Source organism: Anopheles maculipalpis, chromosome 2RL (genome assembly GCF_943734695.1).
Source record: "Anopheles maculipalpis chromosome 2RL, idAnoMacuDA_375_x, whole genome shotgun sequence".
Taxonomy (NCBI): Eukaryota; Metazoa; Arthropoda; class Insecta; order Diptera; family Culicidae; genus Anopheles; species Anopheles maculipalpis.
Window position 1 is genome coordinate 13155421 of NC_064871.1, and position 19902 is coordinate 13175322.

Below are 19902 nucleotides of genomic sequence, written 5' to 3' on the forward strand. Positions count from 1 at the left end.
ATAAGGGGTTTTCGTTTGTAAAAGCATAGCACTTCTTAGGGTGTACAATAAGTTCGAAGTATTGTATACATATTCTGAACAGTTACTGCTAACAAGCTAGAAGAGTTTGATGCTTTATGACGAGCTTGAGATATTTTACAAAAGAATCTCACGCGGCACGCACATGATCCATTGGCATTTCGACCCTGATGTTGGGTATGTCTTCTTAAATTCCTTCTTAAATTGATCCATATTGCTCACTTGATGTGTGCTCTGCTTGGCCAACATCTACGACCATACGTAGAAGTTCAAGGGATTAAGATCCGTCGATCTTTAATCCAAGGGAACATAGTGTTATTGATGAAATCGGTTAAATTGCTCCGACACTACGTTTGGATGATATTCACCCGTGTGGTTAAGGAACCGTAAAATGTTTATTTGGGATTAAAGAACAAGGTTGGCGAACTTAGCTGACCAATCAAGGCATTGGGCGGTTGTTGCAAAACAAAATGTTTCCCACGAGAAAAGACAAACTCCTTATCAGCGTGGCCCGACAATAGCTGTTTGACTCTGACCAGCCTTTTCTTGCTTGTAGCCTCCGTTAGTCTCATAAACCATCCATTTCTTGCACGGCTTGCAACCCAGGTGCTTCGTCTCTTTATTACCGAATCCTAGTAGTCCTTCATCGTTCTTATTAAATTAACTACTAATGACAGCTAGACGCTACCAACGCTGTCAGCGTTGGCGCTGTCAGAATTCATAGCAAAGTTTAGCGTAAGGATGTCAACCAACCCGTGCTCATAAGATAAGAGAGAGAGAATAGGGATTTAAAATCGGGATCGTGCCTCGATAAAAAAGGACCTTTTGGCAGATAAGAAAAAGATTCATAAGATCTTTTGCACTTGATAATTTAATTTATTTCTTCAATTTTATTCACTGTGGCCACATAATCGCAAAGAGTGAGCAGTATTGCGATCGACGTTAATAACATTTTTTCGTTGTTAAGTAGCTTTAAGTGAATTCAATTGAATTGAAAAATAGTACCAACTTCACCCTAATGAGTATGGTGAACTCGCACACGCTGCAGTGTCAAACATTCTGACACATGACACAGTTTTGCTCATCAAAAAACGGTTTAGTATTGAGCTCTTCAACAAAACTAATAAAATTCTCGTTAGATTCTTCCGAAGATGCAATATTAATCTGCATGCACTATAGGCAGCGATCACGACGGTGACGGCTATCCCGGACGAATCTTCCTTCCTGATTCACACAAACACCGCTTCCCGTACTTTCAATATTAATCCATCGTTTGAACCACACTACAAACTCGAGGCCTAGGCTGAATGTGCCTAGCATCCCTGAGACGGTGCTGAAACACGAGCGAGCAACCTTTCCTAGAAAGATTGATACGTTTTGGAAACGTTCGGTATCGTTTGCCTTTTACCACTGTTCGACACTCAATATCATTGGCATCTCTTAGATCACGTTAGTGTATAGTTGCGTAGTGCGCCATTTTTTGTTTTTTTTTTTTGCGCTGTTTGCTACTCATCCATGTTCCAGCCATGTGCTCTTCATCGATCAACAAACCCCGCTAGTGTTCCTTTAGTCCTTTCGTGCTAACGACGGCGATACGGCCAGTTATACACTGCACACTTTCCACGTACAGCAGCTACTTCTCGTCAGCCATTCTTCGATCGATCACACACTTCTGCTTTTTTCCGTCACCGGGGATGTTGTGCAGCTGTTGTTTTTCTGTCCGGACTCCGAGCACTAGGTTCGCAATAGTATATGAATGCACGTTTCTTCTTTCATGCAGCCAGTCATGCATGGTGACGCGCCGTGCATGCAGTCTGGCATGCAACATGCGCCCGCATGCATCATGCATCAAATTCTCCAGCATCCTCTCTTGTTGCTCGCTCGGTATGTTTGTCAGCTGGCGAGGATGACGCTTCTTTCCCGAATGCACCATCATACCAAGTGCGGAACGTGTTCCGAGAGGGAAAGGGAGGAGACAACTTGGAGGCTTTGAGATGCCATAGAATGTGACGGGAAGGGTAAGAGAGGCGGAAAAAAAAAGACTGGTCGATCCTAAACAATCCATACACCCAACCGTACCGAGCCACCGCTAAAAGGGACGGTTCGACAAACGAGGGGGGTAAAAGAAAAGATTTTCTCTTTTACTTCCACCCGAACAGGGGGTTGGCTGGGGGAGCATATCGGAGCAGGAAGATGCCACTCGGGGCCCACACGTTTGTGTTCGCCGTGATTTCCTACGCTTCAATGAACCGGTTCGAGTGGAATGCATCCCCCCCCCCCCCTCCCATCTCCCTCCATACCACCCGAAAGGGGTGCCCGCCACATGAAAATTAACGCGAATGAAAAGAAGATACCGCCCGCCATCCTCCCCCAGGTCGGGACCCTTCGGGAGGGGAGATGAGGGAAATGGAAATAAAAAGAAAACTCTCCTTTTCGATCCACACACACACACACACACACACACCCGAGGAGGGTGACTTTCCCGCCTGTGGTCCTTTACCCGAGAAATGGGGAGTACTTTCCACCGACAACCCTATTTGGGGGCATGCGTGTGTGTGTCTGTCTCCTCTATAGTAAGGTTTTCCACCCAAAAGGGCCGGGTGGATGCGGATGCGGCTGCGGCTGGCGAACGAATGATTAAACAGAATTGATAAGCTTCTTACTTTCCATCTCGTTGCATTCGCGTGCCGCACTAATGTGTGATGAATCGTGCGGGACGGCACTGATCGATGGATGTTTTTCGCTCGGTGCATCGGTGCATCGGGAAAGCGGATGCAATTCAATGGATGTTGTATTTTATCGGATTTTGTGCGAAAAAGATGTATTCGATTCGGAGAAAATATTTGTTTATATTCACCAAACAGCCGTGATAGCACGTTTGATGTTGTTAACAAAAGGCGTTGTTTTGTGCGTTGTTTATTAGGCTGAACGCTTGATGCGCATTGTAATATGGAAGTGTTTGGTCTGCGCCCAGGCATGTAAAAAGCATCATCTTCACACACAATAACCTACTGACATAAATCTTTCGCACGGACACGGGACGATTGAACACATTATTTTCTAATTGAATGTGAAGCATTTTTCAAAAATCGTCCTGACATGTGACAGCCGATAGAGCGCGTTTTCATGCAAACGATATTCACGGTATCGTTTTCGTCATAATTGCGTTTGACACCGGCTGATGTATTCAATTTTTCCTCCCCCAAAACTCCAAACCAATCCTCCTCCTGTAGGCCGCATAAATTAAACCACAATCAGCATCCGGCCGCCATCGACTCAACGCGTCTCAACGCAACGGTTCCGCGTGTGCCAATAATGTACGAAATGTTAGCCGCAATATGCTGTCGAATAGTTTTATCGGTCCATTTTCTCACGCGAATGTGTCAACATTAATCAGCATTTGCCGCAAAACCTATCAGTGCAGTGAGCGACTCTTTTCGCGCTGGTATTCCCTCAATATGTTGTCGTACTTTTCAAGACATTAAACAAATAAAAAAAAAAAGAAAAAATTGGAAAATTGTTAAAAACGTACGATAAAACGAACATAGAACCAACAGCAAACCAAAACGAGGGGAGAAAAAAAAAATGGACAACAGTTACAACATAGTGAAAACAATGTGACAAAAGGGAACAAGGATGCGCAACTACAAAACAGCTCAATCAAACGTGACCAGGGGGAGGGTATGAACGGACAGCCAAACAAATGACAATAAAACGTGCAAAATAAAAGACAAATGGTGGCCATGCACTGCCAGCTACCAAAAACAATAGATAGTGCACTAGTGCAAAAGTGGCAGGATAACTGCAGCGGCAGATGAGTTGATGGACCGAACATATGTACACAGTGTTGATCAGTACGTTTGCCGATGGGACGTTACTGTATTACCGTTTGGGCAATCACTTCTAAGCAAGACTATAAAATTAATATCAAACTTTAATGTAGTTTTGTAATAGATTTTCTTTAAATAATCTACTTTACATTCTGAGAGAGATTTAAATTCGTCTTGTGAGTTATTAAATTTCTTAAAAGTATAGGAAAGATGGTAATTACTTTAGTTAAAGGAAGAATTGGTTTGGATAAAGTTCGATCCAGTCTGTTTATGATGTAATCGTGTTTGTGTGAGGCAAGCTAAGGAACCGAAAACTGAACATAGTTAACAAAATTATGCATTAAAAAAATGAAAATGAATTAAAATTCATTTTTTTTATACAGTTTTCTATACAAGATCGTACGATGATTTATACACTCTTAAAGGAACGCTTGTTTTTTTTTGAGAATTAACTAAAACGTAGACTAGATATTGGTGTTGTGTGTACTGGGTAAGTGTGAGTAAATGATTTAAATCTTTCTAATGAATGAATTGAATTAACTCTTCACAAAGAGTTTTTACAACTCTTTTGTGATTCGAAACGCAAAGAGATTTTAAAATTCCTTTGGGAGTCGTTATAACCACTCGGAAGGAATGGATAGTCGCCAGTGATTCAAATCACAAGAGTTTTACAAACTCTCTCCGGTTTGAATCATAATAGAGTTTTGAAAGCTCTTTGCGATTCGAATCTCTGCTGCGACCATAAATTCCTTCCGAATTAATTAAAAATGAAATAATTGTAACGAGTTTCCAAAAGAGTAGTTTTTTTTCATTTGTACTGGGTATCAAAGCGTGATGCTGTAATAAATTGTGGATAATAATAAAACATATATTTTAAACATTTTGGAATAAGTTTTCGCACACTTTAACAATTTATTTTGGGCACATGCACCAATTTGCTCCATGCAACTCTACGCACACCAACGGAATATATTTTTCTCGACATATCTTGCTCAATTACTTATCAGGCGCTACAACCGCTTTGCGGTCTCCGTAACCGCTCACGGTCCCGCGCCGTCGTCCACCAATCCGTTATCCCGGCCTTGATGGTGGATGATTCCACGCCATCCTCCCACCTCAATTTGGGCCTATCACGCCTCTTCTTTCCGTTTGGACGGCCTAAAAGGACTTTCTGAACTGGGTCGTCCGGTGCCATGCGTATTACATGGCCAGCCCATCGTAGTCTGGCGAGCTTAATTCGCTGCTCGACGGTGAGGTCGTCATACATTGTCCTTCCACAACATACGGGGCCAACGATCCTTCTGAGCATCTTCCTCTCGAACGCGGCTAAGAGGGCTTCGTCTGTTTTGGACAGGGTCCATGTCTCAGAGGTGTATGTGAGTACTGGGACTATAAAGGTACGATACAGTCCCAGCTTCGACAGTCGCGACAGGTTTTTCGAGGAGAGATGTTTCATCTCGACATATCTAATCGGCTTAAAAATCCTTCAAAAATCCCAGTAGCTTAAGGTATCCTTTACTAAAGTCAATATACTTTTGAATCATTTACTTTAATTTTTTCCACTCCCTGCAGTTTTTACAGTTAAAGTTCGATTTTTTTCATATTTTGGCTGTTAGTATTACAGGTATTCCCTGTTTTCGTGCCATTTATTCTTTGTCATAAGGCTTTTTTTTAATAAACTTTCAAATGTACAGTAACTATGTCCGATTTACCATGAAAATCGCTTCAGATGGGTCTCATAAATTGGAAACTTATTGTAAAATTAGGAAAATATAAATTTCAGGCAGGTGAAATGTTGTACGATAAGTGTAAAAGTACAGCAAAATTCATAACACTGAGCTGAGTTGATGATTAGTATCGATAACATTTCTAACCCGTCTATTCTCCCTCCCACGTGGTCCGTTATGGTGTACCGTTTATGTTACCAATATGCGTCAAATTAATCCCTAAAACCTGGTGTTCAAAATATCCCAGCACCGTCACCAATTTTCGATCCAATTACACCACCGAAAATTGTTTTCCCCAAAATCCCAGATTGAACCAATTTTCCGTACGCCACTGTGTACGGAACACCCGACCCGTCGAAGATCGATGTTCCACTAGCAACACCGTGTGCTGCTGCAGGATGGGGGGTGGAAAATGAAACGCCGCTTTTTTTTTTCGCTTTGCTTCTGACCAAGTGCATGAAGGACGCGCGAAAAACTCGCTCGTGTGCCACAACAACACACTCGTGGCATGTGCGCGCATCATGTTTGCACAGCTGCCAGGGAGACAGTAATAACTGTTAATCAAATTGTGTGTTCTAACGAGTGAAAAACGTAATCTACGCCACTTCCGAACGAGTGAAGCACCGCGAGACCGGAGCGAAACACACATACGAGAGTGACGTACACAGAGAACCGGCCAAGTACTTTGATAACTCGCTTGTCAGTAGCACCATCCGGTGGCGGTAAAAAATGGTCTGTGAAAAAGGTGAAAATGCGCGTTGTGATTACGATGCCCCGATATATGAACCATTAACCCATCTCGAGGTTGCGTTTGTTTAGTCGGTTACCCTTTTGTTTTTTGTCTGTGCCGCTATTTTTCACCTACGTATCAAAAATGGTTACAAAAACCACTGCCAGAAAGGGCTCTATGGCACGTGTGTGTATGTGTGTACCAGCCGTTTCCTGTAAAGCATTTATTTTGATGATTATTGCAAGCCCGGCGGACGGAAAGCTAAAGTACAGAGTCGAGATTTTTGCGTTCAAAACTCTCGTTGATGCCGGTAGACATATAATATGTATGACAGGGAGGCCAACACATAAACCACAGACCACATACTCACCGAAAGAACTGTTCTAAAATGTAAATAAAAATACCACGAGAGAGATAAAAATTTGCCTGCCCATCCCTATAAACTTGTAAGCCCGGTGGCAGAAAAAAGGGATGAGCGCTTGTAACGAGCTTTTCCTTTTAATCCAATTTTTCTGATACCCGCTTTCCTGATCCGAGCTCCGGATCGTTTCAAACGCCACCGTTAGAAATCACTTCATTCGTCTGGATTACGAGAGCATTAAATTAAACGCATCTTTCACAGCGCACCACTTCTTCCCCGTGCACTTGTTGACGGGACGGCGCTTCGTCTTCCGCCAACGAACGTTAAGTTATAGCGCCCGCGGTATCGCAAAATCTAATTTTCACCAATCTACCAACGACAAACATGCGCCAGCCTGTCCAAAAACAGCAACGCCACTAAGCACAGCAGGTCATAGGTTCTCTAGGATAGATTTGGAGCTGTTGGTGCGTTGCTCCAAATCGTAAGGGAGGATGTGTTATTAAACTGTTTGGTTATTGGCACCATCGGCGGTGTATTGAAATCGCCCTCGAGCGCGCTTGTAGGCGATGATTATCGACGCAGCATACGTCGGTTGAGGCAAGTCATCGTTTTCCAATTTATTTATTCATCTCAGCTATTATTGTAGCATCGGACTAATCGGACGATCACTGTACCAGATACTCTGCCGTGTGGGACTCGGTGGGTAAGGCAATAACAGCCGTAATTGGAGTCGAAAATATTAACATTGCATCTAAAGGGCTGCGGTGACATGTGACGGTTTAATTACTATCCTATTTCGGCTTATAGAAGTCAGTTCTTTTGTGATATGGAAGCGTCATTTGCAGCAAACGTTTATACGCTGTATAAATGGTAGCCACGCTAAAATGACCAACAAATCGCTCTTCTTCAGTGGGAAAAAAAATCGGCCTGATATCAGGTGTGAAATACAATTTATAAACCTTCCCACATAAACCATTAAGTCCAATATACACATATCGTACAGATTAAACTCATTATCTGCAATATTCACCGACTGCTCTGCACAGAGACCTAGCAAACATGCATTTAAATTGCTTCCAAAAGTGTTCTTCCCCAAACTAAATGTTTGAATAACGCTCATCCTCTTGCCGTTAAACGGCACACCGCATTTCAATCCATTTTCATTGCTCACCATTTACCCCGTCGATCGGTGGCTAGCTGCCACCAAAATGCAATTGCCGATTGTCTCTTCCGGTTTTTGGTTGTCCGCATTTCCTTTCCCACTATCGGGACCTAGCCTAAACCGTTTGCGAGCCATTTTTTTCATCCCACAACACCTGCATTACGATATACTGCCCACCGCAGGAAGAGGTGGTAACCGCAACACGGTGGTTGTTATCACTGTGGGGTGATGGATTTTCGACCTTGCGCGAACTCTAAACCTGTATTGTGCATCTTGTACGGTGTCATGATACGTGCGGACAACCCAATTGAACCGAGCGCCGTTGCATAAATCAGCGACAATAAATCGATTCGCGTTTTGTTTTCTTTTTTTTTTTTGTAACGATCCTACCCGATGGCGTTGGTACATTCATGAATATACATTGAAAAGGGGTGATAAGTGGGAGATAGGTTAGATTATGTTGCATCAGGCCAGCCCCATGCCCGTAAAAGGTAAAAGGCCCGAAATTTTATGCGGATGAACGTTGTAGTACGTATTGGAGATTTTACTTATTGGAAAATGAATAGAATGGTGCGAATATAGTGACGTTTGTCGTTATAAATGTTTGAAAAGTATGGAAAAATATTAAATAATGTGAGACAGAAGTTTTTTTACATATCTTCTTTGTTACAATCGCAATGTTTTCCCACCCGCATTTTCCTTGGATAATTGACCTGGGACGACGTTCTTTAAGTTTTTTTAATTAACCGTTTATAATTTGTTCAGTCAGATAAAGACTTGCTTATAACAGCTAATATTAGCAGAGAAATTTGATGCTAATTTCAGTCACTTTGGTCAGCAAAGAATGGTGAAATTTTTCGAAACTGTTTGAATGCTTAATGCATGACTTAATTTTACTCTGGCATTGGATATTCGGCAAATAGTGCACAAATGAAAACAAAAATGTGCCACAACGTGCAGCAACCATAACAAAAGGTTTACAAATAACATTTTTAAACTCACTTCTCCACCCGCAGCACAGGACACAGCTATCGAATTAATTAAATTAATGTACGCTGTAGGGGCATCACGATTATTTAATTAGTTGTTACTTATTTTCCCATCCATTCCATTGGGAGAGCTGGTTTGCTTCATTGTGATCGATTTGTAATGCGCAGAAAGTTAAAAAAAAAGATCCGAAATACTGAGAGTGTGGTTTGGCAAAAAAGTAAATAAAACAATGCTGAAATTAATTTTAATCCGATTGATTGTAATAAAGCAGTTTAAATCTGACTGTGGTGATATGAAGCTTACTTATTGTTTCCTGTCTTCATCAGACGTTGAGCTAGGACGGTTTCTTTCAATTGAAATAACAAAATTGCTAATAACATTTTGCATAAAGGACAGTTGCATTTAATGTAACAATCTAATTGTTACATTCGTTACACGATTGTTATTAGCGCTTCTCTGCCTCCGGGGGAGAAAGAAAACTTCAAACGGCATGAAAAAAAGGATCGTAAGCGTATACAAAAGGTGCAAAACAATAAGAATACATTTTGTGCAAAAACACTCCAAAGCGGCTAGTAAATATGTGCTACTAATGTGCACCAAAAGAAAATGCGTAAGCTATTTTGATGTTTTTAATAAAATATTGCAAAAGGAAATGATTTCTATTACGTAGAATTTGGTAGAATTTTTTTAGCATTTTTTTTAGCGAAAAATAATACTATATTATGTCCAAAAGCTTGGACCTTGATCGATGTTAAGGGGAAAAAAAGGTATAATTTGAAAAAATTAAACAAATCCTCAATTATCTTACATTCTCCATCTTCTATCGTTGCCATGGACTTTTTGGTGTTATTAATTGTTAAATGTATGGATCATTTCCGCACTGATTGGAAAACCTGTCGTAAAACGATTCGCAATTAAACAAACATTTCTAAAGGTTGTTTCCAATTTCGTTCAAGAAAAGTTCATCATTTTGTTTGTGGTAAAAAAAATCACCTGCCCACCGTGTGTCTACTTGCTTGACGTTACTTGCTTGACGTTACCCAGCTGCGTAGCGTTCGCTTCTCCTCGAGCCGATACTCGATCAGCAATCGGCGGATATGATGCATCTGACGGTTCGCTTTCAGCAGCTCTTCATCTTCCTCAATCGTGGTACGGTAGCGTAGCAGCGTGATCTGCATCACCTTATCCAACCATCGATCAGTCCGTTCGCACAATTCGACCGGTAGAACCGAATGATACGAGCACAACTGTTGCCTTTCCGCTGCATCCAGTGCGGTGTAGTGTTCCAGCTCCTTTTCGGTCATGGACGAAACACGTGCCAACGATATAAGCTCCGGTGAGATCGGATCCGGCAGACGGCTACCGGTCGCTGAACCGAACGCAAACACACCCGTCGTTGGCATGCCGAGCAATTCCATTAGGTGTAAACGGTTCTTGTACAGGGAAATTGCTGGCACTAGGGTAAAACGGCGTTGTGCACTCGTGTAAGGATTTCGTGGGCAGACAAATCTGTAATAAGCAAAACAGAACGTTTCAGTAGTGGAAATGCTTTGTGCACGACAGTCGCACCGATCGTACGTACCCATTGTGAACGAGAAATTCCGCATCCGTCCTTTTGCCGTACACGATAAAGATGGGAACTGGAGCGGTGGCGGATACTTCGCGCGTTAGTGTACACTCTAACTGCTCGTGGGTTGCGTTGTAGCATGTTTCTGCAACGCATCGGTCTTCTTGCTCCTTGACATCGGGATAGGCGTGATTTGCCATGTCCCAGAAAGGAATCAGTGCGAGAGTATAGTCCATACCGTCGAATTCTGCCAAATTTACCGGCACTTTGTTCTGTCGGGTCATAACCGTCGAAACGGCCCAGCTGTGGTAATGAGAGAAGGGCGAGAAAAATAATCGTAATTCATTTCGTGTTTATTGCAAATAATTAATACAATTCATGTGAAATGTATTTCCCCAAGAAGAGCGATTGTCAAGTTGACTGTCAATTAGGCTAACGGCCGTCTTTCCAAGAGTGTATGGATTCCGCGAGATTTTTCCGAAATTATTTCAATCAATTGTTTGGTCCACATCAGCCAAACACGCCTGAGGGCACTCAGTTATGGATTCAATGCAAACAACTTAAACCTATATTTGTGCAAATTCCTTTAAATTAAAACACCCTGCACCACTTGACAGTCAAGGGACTTGGATCATATCGATCGTTTCGCAGCAAAAGGCGGCAATGTTGGTGCAGCTTTTCTCACTGAACCGTGAAGAGATTTGCCATATTGTTGTGGTGTGACTTACCACCTCACTGCAACTTGCTACCATAAAGTATATTTTCTCTAGCCAGGAAAGCTTCCCCAAGATGCCGGATGAAAGCACACAAAGCCGAAACGATGTATGCAACAGGAGTATCGTTTTTCGCTTCGTGTGGCGAACAAAACCGGACCAGTGCTGGAGGCTATTTGCTAGGCAATTTATATCCGATTTAGCTTCCAAGCAATGCCAATTGTGGTGTGTAGAAGAGTACACAGGTTGCAACACGAAGCTGGCAGTTGTGCCTATCGAACGGGAAAGTACGTAAGCTACAGAGTTAAATCAACTCTTCCTTCGGTATCGGCGTTGCTGACGCATAAATTGAGCTCTACATTGAAGTATGTGGTGTGTAGAAATTTCTTGGAATGCAAGTATGAAACAAATTTACCTTCTACTGCTAGCGATGCAACACCGGGTTACCTTTTGGATTTACATTTGCTCGGGAAAACTTATGAAATGTCTGGTGCAGGTATTCTACATTGGAGGTAGAATCGGAAATCGGTGGACAGCTATTAGCGCTACATTTGCAAAGCGTTAAGTTGGAAACATCCTTCAAATTAATGCTTAGTTTTAAGCGCTAAAGCTGAAATGAGTTTTTTCTTTTACAATTTCAACTACTCTTTTGGTTGAGTTCTCAATAAGGTTAAGTAAAAACAAATATGAAATATAAATATTTTCTAAAAAGTTTCATAGAACTTCCTATTCATTCTCACGGCTGTCCGTATCAAATACGGGCCCTTCTTCGGTAGACCATCACATGTAAATCTATTTCTGTGAAGGTCCAAACAAGACACACAAATAGAAGCAAAAAATGTGAAAACAACAGATCCTTAAGAAAAGGTTTATAACATAAAAGGGCAACATTCCATGAAAGGCAACCAATACACCAGGGTTGCTTCGGTCCAGTCCAGGCAGCCGATCAGCATATTCACTGCAAGAGCTCGTTCCGCTGGATGGGCGTTGGGTGGCAGCGTTCAAGTCAAATGGAAAGAAAAACGTCAAGCATTATCTCTTTCACGCCGTGTCCACCGTTCCGATTGCGCGCTATCCTTCGAAATAAGGGCCAAGAATGCCTGTAAAGGCTGTATTTACTTGGTGGTACAAAAATATTCCTCCTCTGTTTCCCAACTCCATTTGGCTTTGGCTTGCAATTTCGGACGACCCAAAGGACGTCCATCCATCCACAAAAAGCCACGATGACACATTTGACGACGATGATGAGAATGATGCTGCTGATGATGATGGTGGTGGTGATGGGGAAAAATTGCCACTAAACCTTTGGCTAGCTATTTCCCAGCTAAGAATTGAATGAAAAACTGTCCTTTTCATTCGAAACCTGTACGTTTTGTGCGTGGAAGAACATTGCTTCGGACAAGCAGAAGTAATGCAAATCTGACAAGATCAGTACACGGGTTGTGCGTGCCACTCTCCCCCTCCCGAGCTGTCTGCAGGTTCGGGGGTGAATTGCCAAAACGCATGACTGCATTTTATGAGGGTTGTCCGATTTATGAGACGTCGAGCGAGCTTCGACGATCCTTGCCACACATCTAGACACACACACACACATAAAAGAAAGGATTTGGTATTCGTCTAATGAAAATGCGCAAACACAGCTGTTACCTTCCGAGACCGAACAGGTCCCACCGGGACGGATGGAAACACCATTTTCTGGGGAGTTGGTTTTTTCCTATCGAAATCGGGATGCTGGTGGATTTGAATTTAATAACTCAAAGTTGCTCCATTTTGCTGGACGATGGTAGCATTCTATCGCTTTGGCTAGGCTAGAACTCGTCTACTAGAACACACACACACATACACACACATGAGCCAGGAACAATTTAATATCGTGTGTTGGGGATGAGAAATGTGTGCACTTTCTGTCGATGTTTGTTCGCTCGCATCCGAGATTAACAGGACCATCGGGGGAGGGAAGCTGAGCGATGGGAAACATGGGTACGGAAATCAGTTGCAAAAGTTGTGACATTTGTTTTTCATTTTAAAACGACACCATTTATTACCACCCGCTCACCTAGCGTCACTGGGCACTGGACAAACGGAATACTGGGAGATTAAATAGAACTGCCTGATGCCATAAATAGCGTCCGAAAACAGGTCCCGTAAGGCATTTAAGTAAACAACAACACAGAACAATCCTAGTTCGAAAGGATATTTGTACAGGTGGAGTGGCAAAAGGCAGTGCAGCACAAGGATCGAACCCCAGTTTTGGACGCCTTCGAAGGTGGGATTAGCTCGTATGGAAATTCGTTCAAAAAATAGACTTAATTTTAGATGAAAGGTTGACCTGGTTCGTTGGCTGACCGCTATTTTTGCCATACTTCTATGCCATTTTTTTTTTGGAAAACTCCAGGTATAAGAACATTGCCACCCGGTTCTAATTGCTTTTCTATGTTTTTCGAACATTATAAGTGCACCAACATGGATGTAAAAATTCCGTGCAAAAACACAAAAATACTAAATGTTGATTTACTGGTCGACAAAACACAAGTAGCTATCCCGGAAGTGGTTTGAAATGAAATAGAGTTTACATGTTGGGAGTGGAATGTTTCTTCGGAATCGAAAACTATTAAAGGAAAGTTTTGGTTTTCCAGCTAAAAACAAATCGAAAGCGGCGAAAACAGGAGCAATCCATTTGTGGGCCACAAAGGTACCGGTTCGGGATTCGTCAAGGGTTGTTCGGTGTGTTTCATAAACACATCAATTCTCTGTACTAATCGTGGCAAGGTGGAACAGGAATGTGTTGCCGAAATAATAACTCCAGGAAACAAAATCATGCTGCTATTTGATTAGATGATTTAGTAGGAAAAGTGATTACATGTCAGCTAATTGACATATTTCTACGTCATTGGATCAAGTGTAAATTAGTAAATCGACAAAATTTTGAACTAAAAATAGTAATTGCATACTTTAAGCGGGTAGAAAGTTTATATACGCGTGCTAACAGAATGCCTTTTCATTACAAAAACGTAATAATTATAACTAGAATTGAACATAAAATTATTTGCCAATTTTTTTTTGCTTATTTCCGCTAGGCACTCTCGCTAACGACACTGCTGTCGGAAGATCCGACTGCTGCAGCATTGCAACCGGGCCACACCGATGCATCACTGCAGCCACTGTCAGAGCACAACCCGTCCCCGTCTTTGCCAGCTGCCCCCGGTACAGATGGAAGACGGCGGCGCCGGTTGGGCAGAAAGCGTAAGCGTCGACCGCTGCAGGATGACTACTGGCCATCGGCCATACCGGAGGATAATGACACCGAATCGAACGGTTTCTCCCCCTCAACCGCAACTGCGGGCCAAGTGTCCGATCGAAAGCGTCTACCGTACGCTGGTGCTGCGGCCTCTCGCTGGGAGGAAACGGCCCAAAAGCTCACCCCCGGTAGGCAGGCGCTTCGAGCGAATGGAAACCATTGGATGCACAATCCTTACACGGATGCGATAAACGTAGACCAACCGCCAGCAACGGTAAGAAGGCTTCCAGGTGGACAGTCCAGTGCGGCAGCAACGGCCGGAAATTTGTCACCTATTGATCCGAATAGGTCTCGACGAATTGCCGGCGGGCGCCCAACGGAACAGTCACCGACCAATGGCAAAGCGTACCGGAAGCCATACTCACAGGCACGCCGAACCGTCGAGGAACCGTACGCATCCGGCGACGGTGGTTCGAGTGAAGCGGGAAAGGTTCCGACATCGGCCACCGATCTAAAGGCGTTGCTAAAACAATCCGATGGGCTTAGCCTTAGTGAGATATTGCAGCAGCGTAACATTTCTCTGCAGGATCTTATCAAGGGCAAGCAGATGGCACTGGCCGCCCTCACGCAGAGCCCGCTCGAGGCAACCACCATGGCAACGATGGGAGACGAACTGTCCACGACCCTTTCGCCAACGCTTTCGAGCGTACGGTTTCGGGTGCACGATGACAGCAGTACCGTGCGTCCAGAGGCTTCCGGAGATATCACCAGCGTAACGACATCGGCCACGACCACAATGCTACCGGCTAACGACTTGCTAACGACGTCCGGCTTTAATGGCGGTCCTCTACCGAGCGCACTGGAGGATGAATCGAACAATGCGGTCGGTGACGATATTGTCCACGGTGGTGTGGGAAGCATTTTTCCGACGGTCGAAATCAAACAGCTCGCCCTCAACCCGATACTTCCCGTGCACAAGGAAGAGCAACGTGTCCGCCCGATAAAGGGTGTCGCCTCTCGGATACGGCCCGACCTAAGCAACACACACATCCGGACCGAACCGGGTCAGGCAGCACAGGTGCGGCAAGGTATCGCGACCACAACCACCGGCAGTCCAACGATTGTTCCAACGAACCCTTCTTCGCTACTGCTGATGACATCGACCACGAGGGAAAAGTGGACACCGTCTGCCGCACTGGTCGGACAGCGTCAAAAGTTTCAAACCACCGGCACAAAGCACGTCCACTCCGGAAGGTACGGTTACGGTACGACATTACCCTCCGGGTTTAGCTCAACCGGTGCGGAGAGTGATAGTTCTGCTCCGCTAACGCTGACGACAACGCTGGTTGGCACGACGACCGAACCACCGTCGGCTAAACGGCTCATAGGACTTAAACTTAGTTCAGCCGAAGCTACCTCCATCCTGCCGGAAGCGGAAGCAATGGTGGAGTTATCGCCCGACCGTCATCTACACCAGCATCTGCTTCGCGTTCCGAAACTTAAGCCCAGAATCGCCATCAAACCGAAGCTAACGAACGTTGTCCCACCGACGTTACCTGCAGAAACATCATCTTCCTCCACAGTGCCACCGACATCATTACCGCCGACCAAGGCTGGCACAGAAAAGGATCGCTTTAATCTGTCCGATGTTGAGCTGGGTGATGATAGTACCGGTGAGGGATCCATCCCCACGTCCAGCAGCAGTAGCAGCAGCAGCAGTGGCAAGCAGGGTCGCCAGCAACGGTTGAACGATGATTTGGATGAAAGTGACGAGCCAGGTTTGAACATTATCGAAAAGTTTACCTCGTTTGCGGATTCGGCGGTACCAGCGACACAGGAAGAGCGCGACTCGGAACAGGCAGCGGTGGCCGATTTAATTGGACGAATAAGCGAACACACCCAGCGTTCGTTTACCGACAGCTTGGAGGATTTATATCGTGACGTTACCGAAAGCAATCCATCATTGTTCAATGATCTCTCCCCAATTGCTAGCGCTGACGATCGACGAGAACTCCTCGAACTGATGGAGGATCGCCGGATTGGATCGCGCCTGGCTAAGGTGCTGTCCCAGCGTAACATGACACTAGAGCAGCTGCTAGAGCATCGACGTCGCGGTTCCAGCCAGCTACATCTAGCGGAAATTGCTAACGGTAAAGTAAAACCGATCGATGACAAGATCGATATTGTGACAGCGTTCGAGCACTTTCCACGCTTCAACATTGGCAACCTACGCAGTATCCGGCCCGACGACATAAAGCTCGACTCGCAAGGTTTCAGCTACTTCACCTCCATCATCAACATCCGGCCGTCGGATGAGGCGTACAAGGAGGCACGTGCCCTGCAGGACCGGCATCGCCCAAGGCGCCCATCAGCGTCCGCAAATCATCGTGGTGAGACGCATTTTTTAGTGAAGGGCGGATCGAAGGATAGGCTGCTCGTGCCTTCGAGAATGTCCGCCGGTACCGAACATGCGTACGGCAGCAACAGCGAAAACTATGACCACCAGGCCGACGACCCGAACGTGGTGGGTGATCTCCTCGATCTGGAACTCTCCGGTCACGGGTTTCAACATCACCGCAGCGCATCGGTAACGATCGAAAGTACCTCGATGCCGGTCGGTGTACGATCGGCCATCGTTGCCAGTTCCGCGATCGTTGGTGTTTCGCTCGTGATCTTTATAGCCATATTTGTGGCCTGCCGGTTACGGCAACGACGTCGCCAAAAGCTTAACTACACCGAAAACTTCAACATGGCCAAGGGTCGGTTGCCCATTCTTCATGGAAGTGATCAGGAAACGACGGCCCGCAAGAGCTGTTCACCATCGGTATCTGGACGCTCGAGCAGTTTGGGTGAACAGGTTGTGTTTACCACACATCGAGCATTGGCCGGAACAACGGGAAGTGGAACGTCGGGAAATGGTGCAACGGGAACGTCAACGACCGCGACAGGAAGACAGCGAGCCGCCATGATGGATCCGAATTCAGTCGAGGTGCAGGATTATCTTTGGGATCGAAAACCGTTCCAGTAAACGATGGATAAAAGCGCATGGAGTGTTTCGAATCCATTCGACGGTTGTGATTACACGTCTTTTTTATCTAATTATTAGGTAAGTTGTTCTGAAAACAATGACGTATGAGGAATATTCTTGAAGTTTAAAAGGGAAGTGGTAGGAATATGGAGCTTTAATTTTAATTCCCACATAAAGTTCCTTTCAAAACATAATTTCGTATTGTACTAACACCACCGATGCATTGAACTATGTCCAACCGAGGAGGGCAACCCGGTCCGCATCGGACGTGCATTCCCAACTCGCTAGCCAAAGTTTAAACAAACTTTATCCATAACCACAGCAAGATTCGGATTATGGTGCTAATTTTGTACGAAAGTTTTGTGCGAAAGGATGCAATTTAATTACAAAACCCCATCGCACCAAGAATGTGGTGGATGGTGGCGCGCATGGGGGGACGGTGTTGGTCAAAAAACTTATTCGAAACCTTTCGCTAACGTACTGCTTTTTCTTATCTTCCAGATTGATCCTATCCAACCGAACGAGCGGGAACGGCTCACATGTAAATGCAGTTAGATCTCTTCCCAAAAGTATAGCCCCGATCCGGATCGAATTCGATTGGAACGTCAGCCAGGGATGATGAGCGGCCGGAAGACAGTGTGTTAAATGGTAACGGCGTGACAACGATGATTATAGCTTCCAGTTACAAACATCAAATATGAGCGAGAACAACTTCGAAAGGAATAGTCCTGCTAGGAAGAGACAATTCCTTGGCTTGCGGATTGAACAAAACTTGGATGCACTCGGTGCTAGAAAACGAACACTAACGAACTGCCATCGCCCAACGCACCGGATCGGAAGTTTGAATCCAATCACCAGAACAAGAAGAAATCCAGTATCCCCTTGGGGGGGGGGTTTTGTTGGTTGATTTAGATTTGACTTGCAAGGACCAAGAAATCGGTGGTGACTGCTAGAGAAGCTCGTTAAACGTGACAAAAAGCGAGACTTGTGTAGACGAGAAGTAGCAAGAACAAAAATCATTCTTTACGTATTAACATAAAAAGTACTTGTAAAGGAAGTTAGAGAGAAGGATAAAGAGGGAGAGATAAAAAATCTTGTAAGATAGACAAACCCCAATGTGCAATATTACGTTCGAAGGAGTCAACAAGAAGATTAACGGCTTCTGGGCCGATAGTTGTAATTTATAAATTTAAAGCTAATGTAACTTTAACTGTAGGTGAGTTGTAGCGTGTACGGTTTCGATCTAATCCGCCAAAAAGCAAAAAACAAAGCGAACAATAGCGTTTAGTTAGCGGATTCGGAACAGAATCCGAACAGTGGTCGTTAATTCACAATAAATCATAAAAACAAAAAATAAGTGTTTTCTAAAGGCTGCATCTTCTACTCACCGGAATGCGTCGTACGTGAAGCAGTCCCGCAGATCATCAACCTTGTCCTGCACGAATTTCCGTATGAATCCGTACTGCCGTGCAATGTGCTTGCACAGCTTCAATGCCGGCAAAAATGCTTCCGTATTGACCAGCTCGCCCATATCGTCCGTCGTGTAGTAGAGTGGTGTTGTGTAGCGTTCGGGCAACAGATCCAGGTACGGTTTCCAGAAGCTTTTCGCCCGGAATCGCTCCATAATGAGGGCGAGCGCAAGCATAATGTTACCCTGTTCGCTCATCATTGCACCCGGCATTAGCTCGAGCAGCTTCCGGTACCGTGGTTCGTTGGTGACGTAGAAAAATAATTTCCTCGGCACGGTTACGATACTTTCGCCGGCTGGGATGTGTCCAGTGGACTCTAGGCCCAGCCCACCGTACTCGGTATGTTCGGCGACGCGTACATTTTCCACCGTGCAGCCACCCTGTTCGATTGCCCACCGAGTGAAGTGATCCACATTTTCCATCCTCGGCCGACCGTTTGTCGTGCGCAGCTTTGGTTCCACGCGCCGGATACGGTCCAACACGGTGGCCATGTTCCGGTGCTGGGTCAGCAACTGTTCGGTAGTGATTGCCTCCCGGAAACCATGCTGCATAAGCTCCTCGACGAGACCATTAAGTTCTTTGGCCTTGCCTTTGGACAGTGGTTTGCTCATGGTGCCGTTTTTTTTCTTTCGGTTGTTTCGATCAAAAGGTGGCTGTCACGTGCCAGCTAGCCGGTGGTTCTTTCGTCGTTTATATTGCTTGTCACGGTGATTTATGTATTTTTGAAAGTTTCACCGCTTTCCTCGGCACTGTTTCAGGGCGGGAGATATTTATCACTTACGCACGACGTTCACGTTCAGGGCAATGAGGGATCGGTCTGGGAGTGCCTTTGACGAGATCTCAGTAAATCCGAAGCTGTAGCAATATCGCTGCGACGGTCGGCCGTACTAAAATAGATTCGAAAAATGGGTCGTGCGCCGTAGATTGTCTCGCTTTCTCATCGATGCAGAACACGACCACGATCTAGATGAACCGTGTGTACGTACGGAAGAGTTTTTTTGCACGACTTTCCCGTGACGGTAGCATAAATTCCTTACGGTCCTGTCTTCGAGTAACACACTTGACAATA

At 44.8% G+C, this 19902-nt stretch overlaps 5 protein-coding genes across 5 annotated transcripts in view; 1 reads left to right on the forward strand and 4 right to left on the reverse strand.

Annotated features, from left to right (window-relative positions):
* The window catches only part of LOC126557756 (connectin-like), a 378559-nt gene that overhangs the window by 127226 nt on the left and 231431 nt on the right, over positions 1-19902 (reverse strand). The window lies entirely within an intron of this gene.
* LOC126558444 (1-acyl-sn-glycerol-3-phosphate acyltransferase alpha) overlaps positions 1-19902 on the reverse strand; it is a 334524-nt gene that overhangs the window by 40087 nt on the left and 274535 nt on the right. The window lies entirely within an intron of this gene.
* LOC126560105 (actin-histidine N-methyltransferase-like) lies at positions 9841-11093 on the reverse strand. The gene is made up of 3 exons (XM_050216267.1): positions 11071-11093; positions 10401-10688; positions 9841-10327 (listed from the first exon to the last, which is right to left on the reverse strand). The coding sequence occupies exons 1-3, from the start codon at positions 11091-11093 to the stop codon at positions 9841-9843; spliced, it is 798 nt and encodes a 265-aa protein (XP_050072224.1).
* On the forward strand, positions 11175-17364 carry LOC126560106 (mucin-5AC-like). The gene is made up of 2 exons (XM_050216268.1): positions 11175-11207; positions 14176-17364. The coding sequence occupies exons 1-2, from the start codon at positions 11175-11177 to the stop codon at positions 17362-17364; spliced, it is 3222 nt and encodes a 1073-aa protein (XP_050072225.1).
* LOC126560107 (actin-histidine N-methyltransferase-like) lies at positions 18571-19444 on the reverse strand. Its single transcript, XM_050216269.1, has 2 exons — positions 18753-19444; positions 18571-18607 (listed from the first exon to the last, which is right to left on the reverse strand). Exons 1-2 carry the CDS (start codon positions 19442-19444, stop codon positions 18571-18573), a joined length of 729 nt encoding a protein of 242 aa, XP_050072226.1.